This window comes from Malaclemys terrapin, chromosome 7, assembly GCF_027887155.1.
Source record: "Malaclemys terrapin pileata isolate rMalTer1 chromosome 7, rMalTer1.hap1, whole genome shotgun sequence".
In the NCBI taxonomy this organism is placed as follows: Eukaryota; Metazoa; Chordata; order Testudines; family Emydidae; genus Malaclemys; species Malaclemys terrapin.
This window is the reverse complement of record NC_071511.1, coordinates 47,093,749-47,107,702: the sequence shown is the minus strand read 5'-3', so window position 1 is coordinate 47,107,702 and position 13,954 is coordinate 47,093,749. Positions and strand designations below refer to the sequence as shown.

General features: G+C 49.2%; 1 protein-coding gene and 1 long non-coding RNA gene across 8 annotated transcripts in view; one reads left to right on the top strand and one right to left on the bottom strand.

The window, feature by feature from the left end:
* Positions 1-747: 747 nt before the first annotated feature.
* DOCK3 (dedicator of cytokinesis 3) overlaps positions 748-13,954 on the bottom strand; it is a 694,815-nt gene continuing 681,608 nt past the window's right edge. For 5 of the 7 annotated variants that reach the window (XM_054034104.1, XM_054034105.1, XM_054034109.1 and 2 more), the window contains 3 exons: positions 10,879-11,001; positions 10,179-10,261; positions 748-1,950 (listed from right to left, as the gene is read on the bottom strand). In XM_054034104.1, the coding sequence (XP_053890079.1) occupies positions 1,438-1,950; positions 10,179-10,261; positions 10,879-11,001 (719 nt within the window). In that variant the 3' untranslated portion in view covers positions 748-1,437. The remainder of the gene's footprint in view (positions 1,951-10,178; positions 10,262-10,878; positions 11,002-13,954) is intronic. The other 2 variants (XM_054034108.1, XM_054034110.1) reach the window with 1 other exon arrangement.
* On the top strand, positions 6,237-7,548 carry LOC128840286 (uncharacterized). The gene is made up of 2 exons (XR_008445629.1): positions 6,237-6,319; positions 7,234-7,548. It is a non-coding gene; the product is annotated as an uncharacterized LOC128840286 (long non-coding RNA).

The following is a 13,954-nucleotide window of genomic DNA, read 5'->3' as shown; positions in this document are numbered from 1 at the left end:
TTCCCTTCCCCACCCAACTGCTCTGGTCTCAATCTCTTGCTTTGTGTCATACCATAATTGCACTAAATTCTACAGTTCTTTACAGAGTCTGCCAGCAAAAAAGGGAAGTCAAGACTGGATATTTGTGCAATGTAAAAAACAGAGGGGAAAAAACCCTTACAATAAAACAAGAAAAACTTTTCAAGCCTTCTTTACACACCATAAAGAAGCAAAAAAGGGAATAAACATCTCCCCCCTTTCCCCTGACAGTTCATCTTTAAAATCCCTGAAGCTGGAGTGCACACTACACACTGGGTATTTCTTCCAGCTATCTGAAGGGAGAGATGGAGGCATTGAGCCGCAGCAGCAGCAGTGAAATGTATCAGAAGGGCACATAAGCTATTACAGTAACAAACACAGTTAATGGATGTTGGTGTGGATTGTGCAGACTTTCAATCCTGAGGCAAGGACTGGATATGATGAATTCAAGCCTTCTCTTCTTACTTGCTGAGTCATCAAGCAGTTGTGGAATGAGCCATTCAACTGGTTACTTGACTGGAATAAAAGTGCTGGTTACAACCACTTGCCCAGAGTTAGGCATGGGAAAAGGCTCAGAATTGGGTTGCAGTGCTAAAGGCTACATAACCCACTCTTACCCTGCAGTAAAGGTGGATATGGACTATGACTCCAATGGAAAAGCAGGCTGGTTTACCCAGTAAAAAAATGAAATTATGGAACAAAAACATGAAAAACCAAAGTACATGTCCATGAAAAACCAAAGGAGGCAGAGTTTATTTGAAATGATACCTCAGAAATCAATATGGAAGCCTGTCAGCACTGGTTAGATCATTTCATCACAATTGAGTCAATGCAGGAGACTACTATAATGCTGTTTATGGTCACACACCTGGAAAAGACAGTTTCTTCATAGAACAGCCAAGTTTCCATTGCCTGCAGAGAATGCACCTTCCAGCCTGACAGTTCATGGAATCCCTGAATTCAGCAATGAGCTTTCACTTCTATGCAGCAAAGAAACATGTCCCTAGTGCAACTGCTTCTACTTGTGTGCGTCTCAAAACCAGGAGGAAAGCTTTTTAAAACAACTTGCCACATCCCCCCTTCAATATTCCAATTCTTTTCAGTTTCTGCAAGTCTCTATGGCTAACAGCTTACATGCCACTTTGTGTGGTCTGATAAACTGCAGAAGGAATAAAGCACCCACTGCACACAAAAAATAATAATTAAAAATAACAAAACCAAAAAGTATAAAATGCAATAAAAAGGAAAGCAGCAACCTCACATGCCAGCCCAAGCTTTGTATGGGCTCCGGACATTAACTCATGGCAGTAGAAAGTAAAGAATTGGATCTCTGTTCTCTCCTCTGAGTCCTGAACTTTTACGTCTTTCTTCTGATCAGACCTGGAATTACTACACAAGCTTCTTTCCAGGTAGTCCTGCTTACTGCTCACTGATGCCATGCTCCCATGCTACCCTGGCCTGCTCCTCCTTTCCACCACTAGCTGGTTGGGAGACTTTGCGATGCAGTGGCCGGTGTTTGTCTTCCTCTTCCATCATCAGCATCATTTCCTCTTCATTCTCCATGTTCGGGAGCCGAGCATGATATGGTTTTGGGGGGAGAGCTGGAGGGTCCATAGTGTCCTGAGGAATGACACCAGATGGAGCAGAGTGGCTTCGACATGGCTGGGATTTGAGTGACTCCAGAACATCAGGTTCAGAGAGACTGTACCTGACAGGGAGGTAGGGTGTCTCTAAGTCTTCATCAGTATTCCAGGCCTGGCTAGGGACAGAATCCATGGTGTCTGTGCGAGGAGGGGGCTCAGACGAGTGTCCAAAGTTACTCTCACTTAAGGAGGACACACCACTGCTGGCACTGCCTGACAGAGTGGAGTTACTTCCATCCAGGCCAGACTGGGGACTTGTGGGTGATGCAGGAATTGGATGAAGAGGAGACTGTTTAAAGAAAAACACATGTTAACATCTGTGATTGGGCAATTTTGCACCTCAGCAGCCATGTTTCATTGTTTACAGCTCATTAGTTACTGCCTAATTGCTTTTGTGCTTAAGAAAATAAGAAATCTGAGCCACTTGTAACACCCACACACCTGATTTCCATGTACAAATATCTGTTTGTACAGGCAAATGTGTTTTTCCTGTATGCGTGATCAAAAGGTAAAAAACTAGTGGTCATGGTGGTGATACCATCTTCTCCAACCCTATTTAACATGTCCTACATCCTAGCATCCTCCATTCACCACACCTGCCTTGCTAGGACCTCCTACGTTCTGTAAATATCAGGGTATTTATGTAAAATCTTGCAACACAAATATTACAGTGAAAACATTAATAATGTGTTACAAGTTTTTACACATTGATTTATTTTTTCAGGAGTTTTGCTATTTAGAAGTTAATAATTGCTATTTATTAAAACTGTTTCAGTAGCTATTTCCTTTCCTTAGTTCAAGAGTACATATTAACTAGCTTCCTTTTGTCTTTTTATTTTAAAAGATTTAATGCCACACTGTGTATCCCTGCCCTGCTTAATGCATGCTGTCTCCCCCCAAATCCTGTAGCACTCATTGTGGGCATCTCCACATTTATCTTATTTCTGTCTTTTCCAATTTTCTCTTCTCTCTCTCCTTTTTTGCTCCTTTTCCCTCTCTCCTCTCTCTAGTCTTTCTTAGCTGTCTTTTTTCTAAGGTTATGTCTATGTTTTTCCTGTTGTTTCTCTATTCTCCGTGTCCAATCCTCTCCCCAGCTCGAACCAAACTGTCTGCAGGTGAGGTCCAATGAGGTCTGATGGGATATCAGTCAGTTTGGCAAGTGGATCTGCAGCTATCCAGCCCTGTCCCCAATCTTCTCTGAGGCTGTGAGGAAGTGGCTCCACCCAAGCAGGACCTTCCACAGCCATAAAGATTTTTGGCCTGTGATTTTATACTCTCATTTCTCTTTCCCTTCTCCCTCTGCTTCTTTTCTTTGTATTCTGTGCTGCTTTATTCCCCTCTTCCCTTTACTGCTTCTCCTCCCAGCCTGCAAGCTGCTCTGCTGCCTGGCTTCTCAGAGATGAAGTAAAAGTAAAAAGTTCTCTGAAGCTCAATAGCAGTAAATGTCAGAGAGTTTTGTTAATTTCACACTTGCAATCACCTGCTCTGCTCCTCTCTGTACTCCACTGCTGATGCACACTGAGCAGGGGGTGAGGAAAAAGAACAAAAGGGGAGCAATTTCTAAAGCACTCATCAAATCTTGTTAATTTCAGTTTACTGCTCTGCTGGGAGTAGCACACAGAAAGACAGGAGTTTTAGAAAGCATCAGTATACAGCCTACTGATGTATATTGGCCCAACCAACTCATTTGCCAGCACGTTCATGCAGGTGCACCTGTTGTGTGCATGTTTGAAAATCTGGCCCTAGAGGGAATAGCAATGCATGAACACGGTTAGCAATTTGTTTGCTCTCTAATAAATAACACTCTCTTTGGCAGATTGATTCTAGAGATTTTATTATTTGATGAAAAGGACTGATTGCAGAGACAGCAGGCTAAGCATTAGTTTTACTGTACATTGTGTTCATTCAAAACAATGAGTTCCAGATGAGGTCACAGACCCTTTGTTTTCTGTATGTATCAGGAAAGAGTAAAGGACAGTTACCTGTTCCGTAACTGGCGTTCTTCAAGATGTGTTGCTCAGGTGTATTCCACAGTAGGTGTGCGTGCTCGCCATGTGCACCTGTGCCGGAAGGTTTTCCCTTAGCAGTACCCATAGTCGGGATCACCGCTGCGACCCCTGGAGTGGCGCCTCTATATCGCGCCATAAAGGGGGCTGCGTGCTCCCCCACCCTCAGTTCCTTCTTGCCAGACAACTCTGACAGAGGGGAAGGAGGGCGGGATGTGGAATACACCTGAGCAAAACATCTAGAAGAACGCCAGTTATGGAACAGGTAACTGTCCTTTCTTCTTCGAGTGATTGCTCAGTAGGTGACTCCAAGCTATATCTGATGGAGGCGGGTAGGAGTTTAAGGGTTATTCGGGCGGAATACCGCCCTACCAAACCTGGTGTCATCCCGCGTTTGGGAGATGATCGCATAGTGCGATGAAAAGGTGTGGACAGAGGACCATGTAGCAGCCCTGCAGATGTCCTGAATGGAGACATGAACCACGTAGACCGCTGACGAGGCCTGAGCTCTCGTTGAATGAGCCTTCACTATATTAGGCGGGGGAAGCCCTGCCAGGTCGTAACACATGTGAAAACATGAAGTGATCCAGCGGGAGATCCGCTGGGAGGAAACCGGTAGACCCCTCATGCGCTCGGCTGAAGCAATGAAAAGCTGAGGGGATTTCTGGAATGGCCTGGTCCGGTCTAGGTAAAAGGCCAGCGCTCTATGCACAGCTAGCACGTGCAGGCGTCATTCCTCATTGGAGGAATGGGGCTTAGGACAGTGGACCGGGAGGAAAATGTCCCGATCCATGTGAAAAGCCAAGACTACCTTCGGCAGGAAGGCTGGGTGCAGGCGGAGCTGGACCTTATCCCTATGGAAGACTGTATACGGGGGCTCGGAGGTCAGGGCCTTAAGCTCCGAGACCCAGCGGGCTGAGGTGATAGCCACCAGGAATGCCACTTTCCACGACAAGTGGGACCAAGAACATGTGGCCAAGGGCACAAAAGGGGATCCTGTGAGGCAGGAGAGCACTAGGTTCAGGTCCCAGGGCAGGACCGGGGGTCTAGCGTAAGGGAAAGCCTGATCCAGCCCTATTAGGAACCGGGACGTCATGTGGTGTGAAAACACCAAGAGGCCCTGCACCAGTGGGTGGAAGGCCGAAATGGCCGCCAGGTGCACCCTGACCGAGGAGGGTGCCAGCCCCTGGGACCTAAGGGAGAGGAGGTAGTCGAGGATGAGCTGGAGAGATGCAGAGGAGGGGGAGGAACCCCTATCCCTCACCCACATGGAGAACTGATACCATTTGGCCAGGTAGGTTCGATGTGTGGACGGCTTCCTACTCTCAAGCAGGACCTGTCTAACATCCTCGGAACACCTCCCCTCCTCCTCATTCAACCATGGAGCAGCCACGCTGTCAAGTGGAGTGCGGCCAGGTTGGGATGGAGGAGACGTCCTCCCTCCTGGGAGAGGAGGTCTGGTCGAAGCGGCAGCCTGTGCGGGGGGGCCACTGAAAGCTGCAGGAGGGTCCTGTACCAATGCTGACGGGCCCAAACCGGGGCTATGAGGATAATCTGCGCCCCGTCCGCTTTCACTTTCTGTAGGACTTTGCCTATCGGGGAAAGGGCGGGAAGGCATAGAACAGGCAGCCCGACCATGGGATTAGGAACGTGTCCGATATCACCCCTTCGCCCTCTCCCACTCTGGAGCAGAATCGTGGGCACAGGCGATTCTGGGTGGTGGTGAACAGATCTACTTGGGGAGTACCCCACTGTGGGAAGAGCCTCCTGGCCACCTCCCTGTGTAGGGACAACTCGTGTTGTTGGGAGAAAAACCTGCTTAGGTGATCCGCGAGCATATTGCGCTTGCCGGGCAGGTGAAAGGCCCTTAGAAGGATGTCGTGGGCTATACAGAACTCCCACAGGAGCTGGGCTTCCTGGCACAAGGCCACGGAACGTGTGCCCCCTTGCCTGTTGATATAATACATCGCAGTCATATTGTCTGTGAGGACTCCTACCACCTTCCCTCCTAGGTGCTGGCGGAAGGCCATGCACGCCAGGCCTACCGCCCTGAGTTCCCTGACATTTATGTGCAGGGACAATTCCGGGGGTTGACCATCTGCCCTGGGTTTTGAAGTTCCCCATATGGTCTCCCCATCCCAGGTCCGAGGAGTCCGACACCACATCTAGTGAGGGAGGGGGCTCTCGGAAGGGGATACCTTGAAGCATATTGCTCGGGAGGGACCACCATTGCAGGTCAGCCACTACGTTGGGTGGCAATGTGACGACCTTGTCCAGGCCATCCCTGGCCTGAGAATAACGGGAGGCCAGCCAGAGTTGGAGGGGCCTCATCCTGAGCCTGGCGTGTCGCACCACAGAGGTGTATGCTGCCATATGGTCTAGGATTTGAAGACACACCCGTGCCGTCGTCACAGGGAAGGCCGTGACCGAGGCAATGAGACTTTTGAGCGTCTCGAACCTGTCCCAGGGGAGAGAGGCCGTGGCCACCATCCAGTCTAACCGTGCCCCTATGAAGTGTTTGCGCTGAACCGGAACTAACGTGGACTTCTCCTCGTTGACCACTAGGCCTAGACTCGTGCATGTATCTAGCAGGAATTCCATCTGCGTCTGCACCTGGGATCGAGACTTGCCCTTGAGCAGCCCGTCGTCCAGGTAGGGGAAGATTTGCAGCCCGTTCCTCCTTAGATGGGCTGTCACTACTGCCATGCACTTGGTGAAAACACTGGGGGCTGTGGAAAGGCCAAAGGGGAAGACCGTAAACTGGTAGTGGTCTGTCCCCACCAGGAAGTGGAGCAAGCGTCTGTGGCCCTCGAAAATGTGGATATGGAAGTACGCATCCTGGAGGTCCAGGGCTGCGAACCAATCTCCCAGGTCCAGGGACGGGACAATAGAGGCCAGGGACACCATATGGAATTTGCAGCGAACCAGGAACTGGTTGAGATTCTGCAGGTCGAGGATGGGTCTGAGCCCACCTTTCGCCAGAAATACCGGGAATAAAACCCTATGCCCTGGAATTCCTCTCCACCACGCCTAGGGTGAGGAGGCGAGTCACCTCCTGACTTAACAGAAGGGCATGCTCCGGGTCCCCCGGGGCATCCCGGGGCGGAGGGAGGTGTGGTGGGGTAGAATCGAACTGCAGTCTGTACCCCTCGGAAATGGTACTGAGGACCCACCGGTCCGACGTTATACGGGACCAATGTACTCTGAAGGCAGATAAATGGTTGCCAAAAAACAACTTTATTAACTGGGGTGGGGGGTTTCCCTGGCAACAGGCCAGGTGGTCCCCCGCAAACAGTCAAAAACGCCTCTTGCCCTGCCTCTTGCCCTTCGAGGGTCCAGGGCGTGGGGCCGAGTGGGATTGATGCTGTGATCTGCACCTCTGGTCCCTAGGCCTCTTGGGCGGGGGCTCGTATCTGCCCCATGGAGGGGGAACCAAGGGCTGCGGTCTGGACTTGTCCTTGGCTGGCGGGACATACGGAGCGAGTGTCTACAGGGGGTGCGGGAGTCCTTCATCCTGTGCAGACGAGTGTCTGGTCCGTGAATAACGCCTTGCCATCAAATGACAGGTCTTGCATTAAGGACTGGGATTCAACTGACAGCCCTGACAGGGAAAGCCATGACGCCCATCGCATGGAGATAGCCGTGGCCATCGAACGAGCCGCCGTGTCAGCTGCATCCGAGGCGGCCTGGAGAGCTGCTTTCGCTGCCGCCACACCCTCATCAACTAGAGCCCTGAACTCCTTCCTATCCTGCTTTTGGAGGGAGGGCTCGAATTTTGGCAAGGAGCCCCACAAGTTAAAGTCATACCTGCTCAGGAGTGCTTGATGGTTTGCAACCCTGGGCTGGAAACTGGCAGAGGAATAAACTTTTTTTCCCAAAAGTGTCCAGTCTCCTGGCTTCCTTGTCCTTGGGGGTTGGTGCGGGCTGGCTGTGTCGTTCATAGTGGTTGACTGACTCCACAACCAATGAGTTCGGGGTAGGGTGAGTGTAAAGGTACTCATGCCCTTCTGTTGGCACAAAGTATTTCTGTTCTGCCTTTTTGGAAACGGGCGTCAGAGAGGACAGGGTTTGCCATAGTCCAATTGAAATGTTGGCTACCCCTTGGTGAAGTGGTAATGCCACACGGCCCGGTGCCGAGGAGGAGAGGACATTAAACAAGTTGTCCGAAGGTTCCTCCATCTCCTCCGCCTGGAGCTGGAGGTTGGTGACTACCTGCCGGAGTCCTCCTGAGAAGGAGGGGGCGGTGCCACTATGGACTTGTCCAGTGTCGACGGGATGACTGGGACAGCCCTTAGTGCATCGGGCGGTGGCGGTAGGTCACATTGCACATCCTGGTCTGGGTGCGGTGCCGGTGGCGTGGTCCCCGAGGACTGGTCTCGGTGCTGAGGCGGGGACGCCAAGTGGGCTTGGGATGCCCCAGCCACAGAGCGGGGCCCCAGCAGTGCGGGCGCCTGGGGCCACGGTGCCCACTGGCACCACTGTCCTTGCCATGGCACCCCTTGCCACTGAGTCGTCTGGGGTCCTACCAGGGTTACACGTTCCTGGGGGACGGTGCGGCCCGGGGAGGGATGGCTGGGCACCGAGGCAGAGGTGGCCGAGGAGCGCACGGTGCCGTATGAGCGGCTTGTCTGGTCCTGTCCCTGTCGGGTCCGGCCCCGGGATTTAGACCTCGACGACGATGAAACGTATATGTCGGAGGTGCTATCTCTGGTGTCCCATCGATGGCCGCGGCTACGACTCCTCGGTGCCAGTGACTGGATACACTCCGATCATGGTATGTGCCGTGATATGGTCGGCAGTGCTGATGGCGTCGAGACCTGCTATCACTTCGGCAGGACAAAGAGTGTCGACGCTTCCTGTCTTGGCGTCTGCGGCTCCTGGGGGCCGAGCAGGACTCCGGCAACTCGCTCCCAGGCGACCCTGACAACAGAGTGGAGGTCTGTTGCGGGCTTCGGGAAGGCCCCGCAGATTGAGCAGAGACCTCTACCTCCGACCTGGCCAGTGATGGCTGGTGGGCGCCCAGCGGCGGCTTTCCGTGGGCCTGGGGGCCTGGCTCGGGCGGCCCGCTTGGAACTGGCAGGACGAGGATGTCGTGCGCTGCCTGAGCAGCCTCCGACGTCGATGGAATCCGCATCGTCGGGGAGGCACTCACTGACGGGGCCGGACTACTCTGCTCCATACGAGTCGGAGGTCTGGGTCCTGAAGGAGATCATGGGCTGCCCAACTTGGGTCTGGCCTCACCCCTGTCCTTGTCTCGGCGCCGCTGGGTCTTGGCTTGCTTCTTAACGGGGGAGCGGTGCCAACTGGTGGACGGGGTGTCGCTCCGCACCGAGGACATGGTGCCCAGCGCCGGGTCGGTTCGGCACATCGGTGCCGGGGCCAGTGCCGACTCCATAAATAGGGCCCAGAGATGGATCTCACATTCGCGCTTAGTCCGGGGCTTGGAGGACTTACAGCTTTTGCAGTGCTCACTTATGTGAGCCTCGCCCAGACAGCGAAGACACTCGGAGTGTGGATCGCTTCTGGGCATGGAATTGCAACAGGAGTCGCACGACTTGAAGCCTGGGGCTCGGGACATGCCCCGAGCCAGGCTACCAACTGTAGAAACCAGTAACGGTCGAAGATCGTACTACTAAGGAAAATGCTGCAGCAATGCTGAGGCACAAGTTCTGACTACCTTCACTGGTGGCAAGAAGGAACTGAGGGTGGGGGGAGCACGCAGCCCCCTTTATGGCGCGATACGTTGGCACCACTCCAGGGGTCGCAGCGGTGCTCCCCACTACGGGTACTGCTAAGGGAAAAACTTCCAGCACCGGTGCACGTGGCGAGCACACACACCTACTGTGGAATACACATGAGCAATCACTCGAAGAAGAACTAACCCTTGCCTCTTAAGACACAGAGTGGAAAGCATCTACTTTAAGAAGAGAAAAGATGACCTGCCAAATCACTACCTGATGTTGTGTTCTGGAGGGCAATCTAAAGAGAGCTGACAACTAAACGTTTTATCCCCCCCTTCCTGTGTCAATTTGAATCAAAGGTATAATAGGCCAACAAGATAAAAATGCTGCTAGTCTGCCCTCAACCTCTCTCAAAAATCCCTATGTGAGGGGCATGAGAGTCCCAACTGTGATTAGAACTGGCTATTCAAAGGCTTGTGTGCTTGGATCGAAACCACATACTATATACTATACATATATATATAGTAAAAGAGGGTGAGCCTTCTATGGGCAAAAGAGAGCACAAACATATCTATGGGCTACTTGATTATTGGAACAGCAGCAAACTGTCCATTTAATGGAGATCTTGGTGTAGACAATCACCATGTCAGCCTTCAGTCTGAGCTTCTGTTTCTTAGAAATAGATGATGTATTTTCTGCTGCTCAGACAATACGGGAATAAGGCAGGCTGGAGAAGGTATATGAGAGCTGGAGATTCTGGAATTGATCATAACTGCTAATGACCAGATTAGCTGGATGTTGTGTCCTGCAACCTTGAGAGATCATTTTACCTTGCGCAATGTCCGTGCAGGCAGTGCTGGAGGAGCATCACTGAGCTGGTGGTGGAAGGCATCAAAGTGCAGTGAGTAGTGACCTGAAATGAGACAAGGAATAAAATATTAATAAAGAATTGTAGCTGGGGGCTCACAAATCTGTACAACCTCAAGGCAGTAAGAATTCACTGTTCTAGCCCTCTGTAACATCAGGTAACCAGGTCCAACTGCCGACAGCCCCATCTCCAGTCCAGAGTTCACCATATATCCTGGAAAGCAATCCTTGTAATGGGTAACCTGAAGTGTATCTGTTACAAAGTGCAAATGAGGAGTTTAGTAGCAACAACAGAATTCTACCCACCGCTGTTATCAAGGATTTCATGGCAAGACAACAGGCTCTTAAACACTGAATGTCTGGAAACACAATTAATATCTTTGTAGCCTTAAGCTACTGCTGAGGATAGTCACAGACAAGAAGCCAAGACAGCTTACACCACTCATAAACCTAATTCTAGTCCCAAAACACACTTACGACCTTATTGCTGCAGCTGATGAAATTTTAAGTATTATCTAAGTCAACCAAGCAGACCAAATAGCCTTCTCTCCCTGCACTCCTTACAAAAGGCTCATACAAGTCAATGTTGGCTTTCATGTGGCCTAGGTTTATCTGTGCATGAGCACAGGACTTATCAAGTGGACCTACTGGGGATTTCCTTACCATGGGGTAGGCTTCGGGGAGGTACTGGTGGGGCCAAGATGCTCCCAACGTGGGCAGACAGGAATGGCAGGGCCTCTCTGGTTCCGCTGTCTAGGCTCCAGCTGCTGGGCGCTGCTGGCACAGCTGAAGGATGGAAACAGATTGAACTTGGGTAACATTACATTACAAGTTTTTCTTGGGGCTGGAGGCAATGGCATTTCTCCATTCCTCAACTGAGTATGTGGGTCTGGCTCCTTGCCATTTGATATAGTACCTGACCACAAGGTGGACCTGAAGGCAGCAAGCACAAGAGAAGCTGTGCGCTCTTTGGCTGCAAGGATGGGCCAGACTCCAGGGCCAGGGCGAATTAAGGGACTGCAATCTACAGAAAGGTGATTATTTTAAATTTAAGGGTAAAGAGAAGTAGAGTACCAGCATAAGTGGCAGAAACCTCACTAAACACAACAAAACCTATTACTGCACCATAATGGCTAGGTGGAGGATGACTAAGCTAATCATATCTGAACATAATGCAACACAAACATTAACTTTACTAGGCAAAAGAGTTAATCACTAGCTATGATAACAATTCTTCAAAATGTGGTTCTAAAGAATCAGATAATCCTATTTCAGAATTACCATCAGAAGACCTGATTTTCTTTAGTTAAAGAAGACAAGAAAGCTTTCCCGTCTTCACAATCATATAATACATACTGGTTACAATCTCTAAACGCCTTCAGTTTTGCATGGAAAACAACTCAGGCAGAGAAACCCAAAGTAATACATTCAGATCTGAGAAGCAATAGCTTTTTCCTTCTAGGCTGAGTGACATTTGAAATGTCTGGAAAGATATGAACTCTTGTTATTAAAGAAAATACACCCTTCTTTCTTTCAGACACACTGCACCACTTTCTTGATCACAAGAAGCAGCCAATATACTAATCAATGTGCCGGAACAGCTATTTTATCTATTTACTGTTGTGTTGGTTATTCTAAAACTGTTTAATATCTGAAGGGGGAATCAAGTGATTTGGAGAGCCTAACAAAGAAAAAATGAAATGAAAAAGTTCATCACCTTCAGATATGGAAGATAGACCCAGTACAGAGAGATTAATTCTTCTGGCATAATTCTCTGTGTAGAGAGGAATTACCTTTGATTAAAGCACCTATGTTTTGATGCACTGTTTTTCTGTTGCTAGAACAACCATTCTTTTCTTCATCTCTTTCAAATTTTTTCTTACCATCTCAAGCCTATTCTCTACTTGAATTATTTTAACAGACACTGAAACTAGTTTTGATTAAAAATATTAGACCTTCCTTGCAGGCTCTGGATGACAGAAAATACGGGTTCTAACAATAGGTCTGACAGTAGAAGATGAAAATACATGTGGGGTTACAAAAAGCTGATGATTTATCAGTGAGTCCCTCTAGCGGCTATTAATGCCAAGTAGCAAGTGGAAAATGCAACAGGGACTATAGCGCAATAGATGCCAATGTCTGTTAGTCTATAAGGTGCCACAGGACTCTTTGTCGCTTTTTTCAGATCCAGACTAACACGGCTACCCCTATGATAATAGGTGCCAATGGAATTTTAGTTACTATTTTTTTTCTAATGGGATCTTATCCTCATTCCTCTGCATCTGTTTTGGAGACATAATTGGATGAAAGTAGTAGGTGCTAAGGGCCTCCACTGGCAAAAAATAATCAAAGAGATGCTCAGTTGGCCTAGAATATTTTATAGGCCTTAAACTTAACTAAAGTTAATAGCGGCTGGGGGAGGGGGATAGGGTAGGAAGAGGAGATATGCCCAGGAAAGAGCTTGCATCTTGGAGAGGGGAAGAAATGCCCTTCAGTCCCAGGAGTCACTGACCTGTGAATATTTCACTCTTAACATGACAGGTCTTGTATATTTTCCATATTTCTGTACTTGGTGAGGGTTTTTTTTTTAAGGAGTGGGGGCTCCACCTCCAAATCCATCAATGTCTAACCTTGAACAACACATGTACGTTCTGGAAGAGGATTGGTGATCTTGGAGAAGCTTAAAAATTCCCTAATCTTTTCCCCAGTCCAGGAAAATGTTTTATTAATGTATTTCAGAAGAACATCCCATCAAAAGATATCCTCTATTCACATGAGTGTCAGCCCCAGGCACCTGGCCAAATTCCAATCTTCCTTCCTGATTCCACCAGCCATTCAACTGCATGAGCAAATATTACTTACCTTGTAAATCTGCTTCTCAGAACATATCATCTTGCAGGATTCTCACTCCTGAGTCTCAGCTCCCTAGTGTAAACAGCAAAACTCCCCAAGCTTTGAAGGGTTTTTTATGGTCCCTAAAGGTCTGCGGTAGTGGATAGGAATAAAGGTCACCCCACAACCAAGGTTGTGTGCCACAACTCTTTTATATATTGCCCATGGAGTTTTTTAATTAGTTCCTGATTCAGCAGGAAGCAAAGGCTTCCCAAGAGAAAAAAAAGAGCCAATTATAAAATCAAAATGATTGCAAAATTAGACCCTCAAACATGAAAGATGTAAAGATAAACACACCTTAAAAACACCAATCCAAAATTGGAAGGGCGGGGGGGAGAAGAGACCAAGTGAGAATCCTAAAAGAGGGTGGACCAGCTCCAGGGATGCACCTGATCTGTACAGAGTGCAGGTCAGGGAAGTACGTGCAAAGATGGCATCAAATTCAATTCTGCACTCACCTAACTCTGCTGTTTAGAATAGCCTGAGGATTACTCTGGTTTATACCAGCTGCAAATAGCCCCAATGGCCAAAAACACAGCCAGGGATTGGTGTAGTGCAGGGTCATCCCAGCTGTGTCCTTTTCTCTGCTACACTTGCATCAGGAAAAGGGAGTTGAATAAGAACCTCTATGCTGGCTCTACACCGCCAATCATCTATACAGATGGATGAGGAACCTTGGGTTGCCTAAGCCAGTCTTAAGGCCAGAGTCCATCTGAGGCCTTTTTCTCCACACTTGACCTGTCATTTGGCCATTGAAGATCTGTTAATCTGCAACTCAAAGAGTTCCAGTTGTGGACACTTGGCACAGGGTCTGAGGTAAGTGCTGCAGGCAACCTTCAGTGCAGCC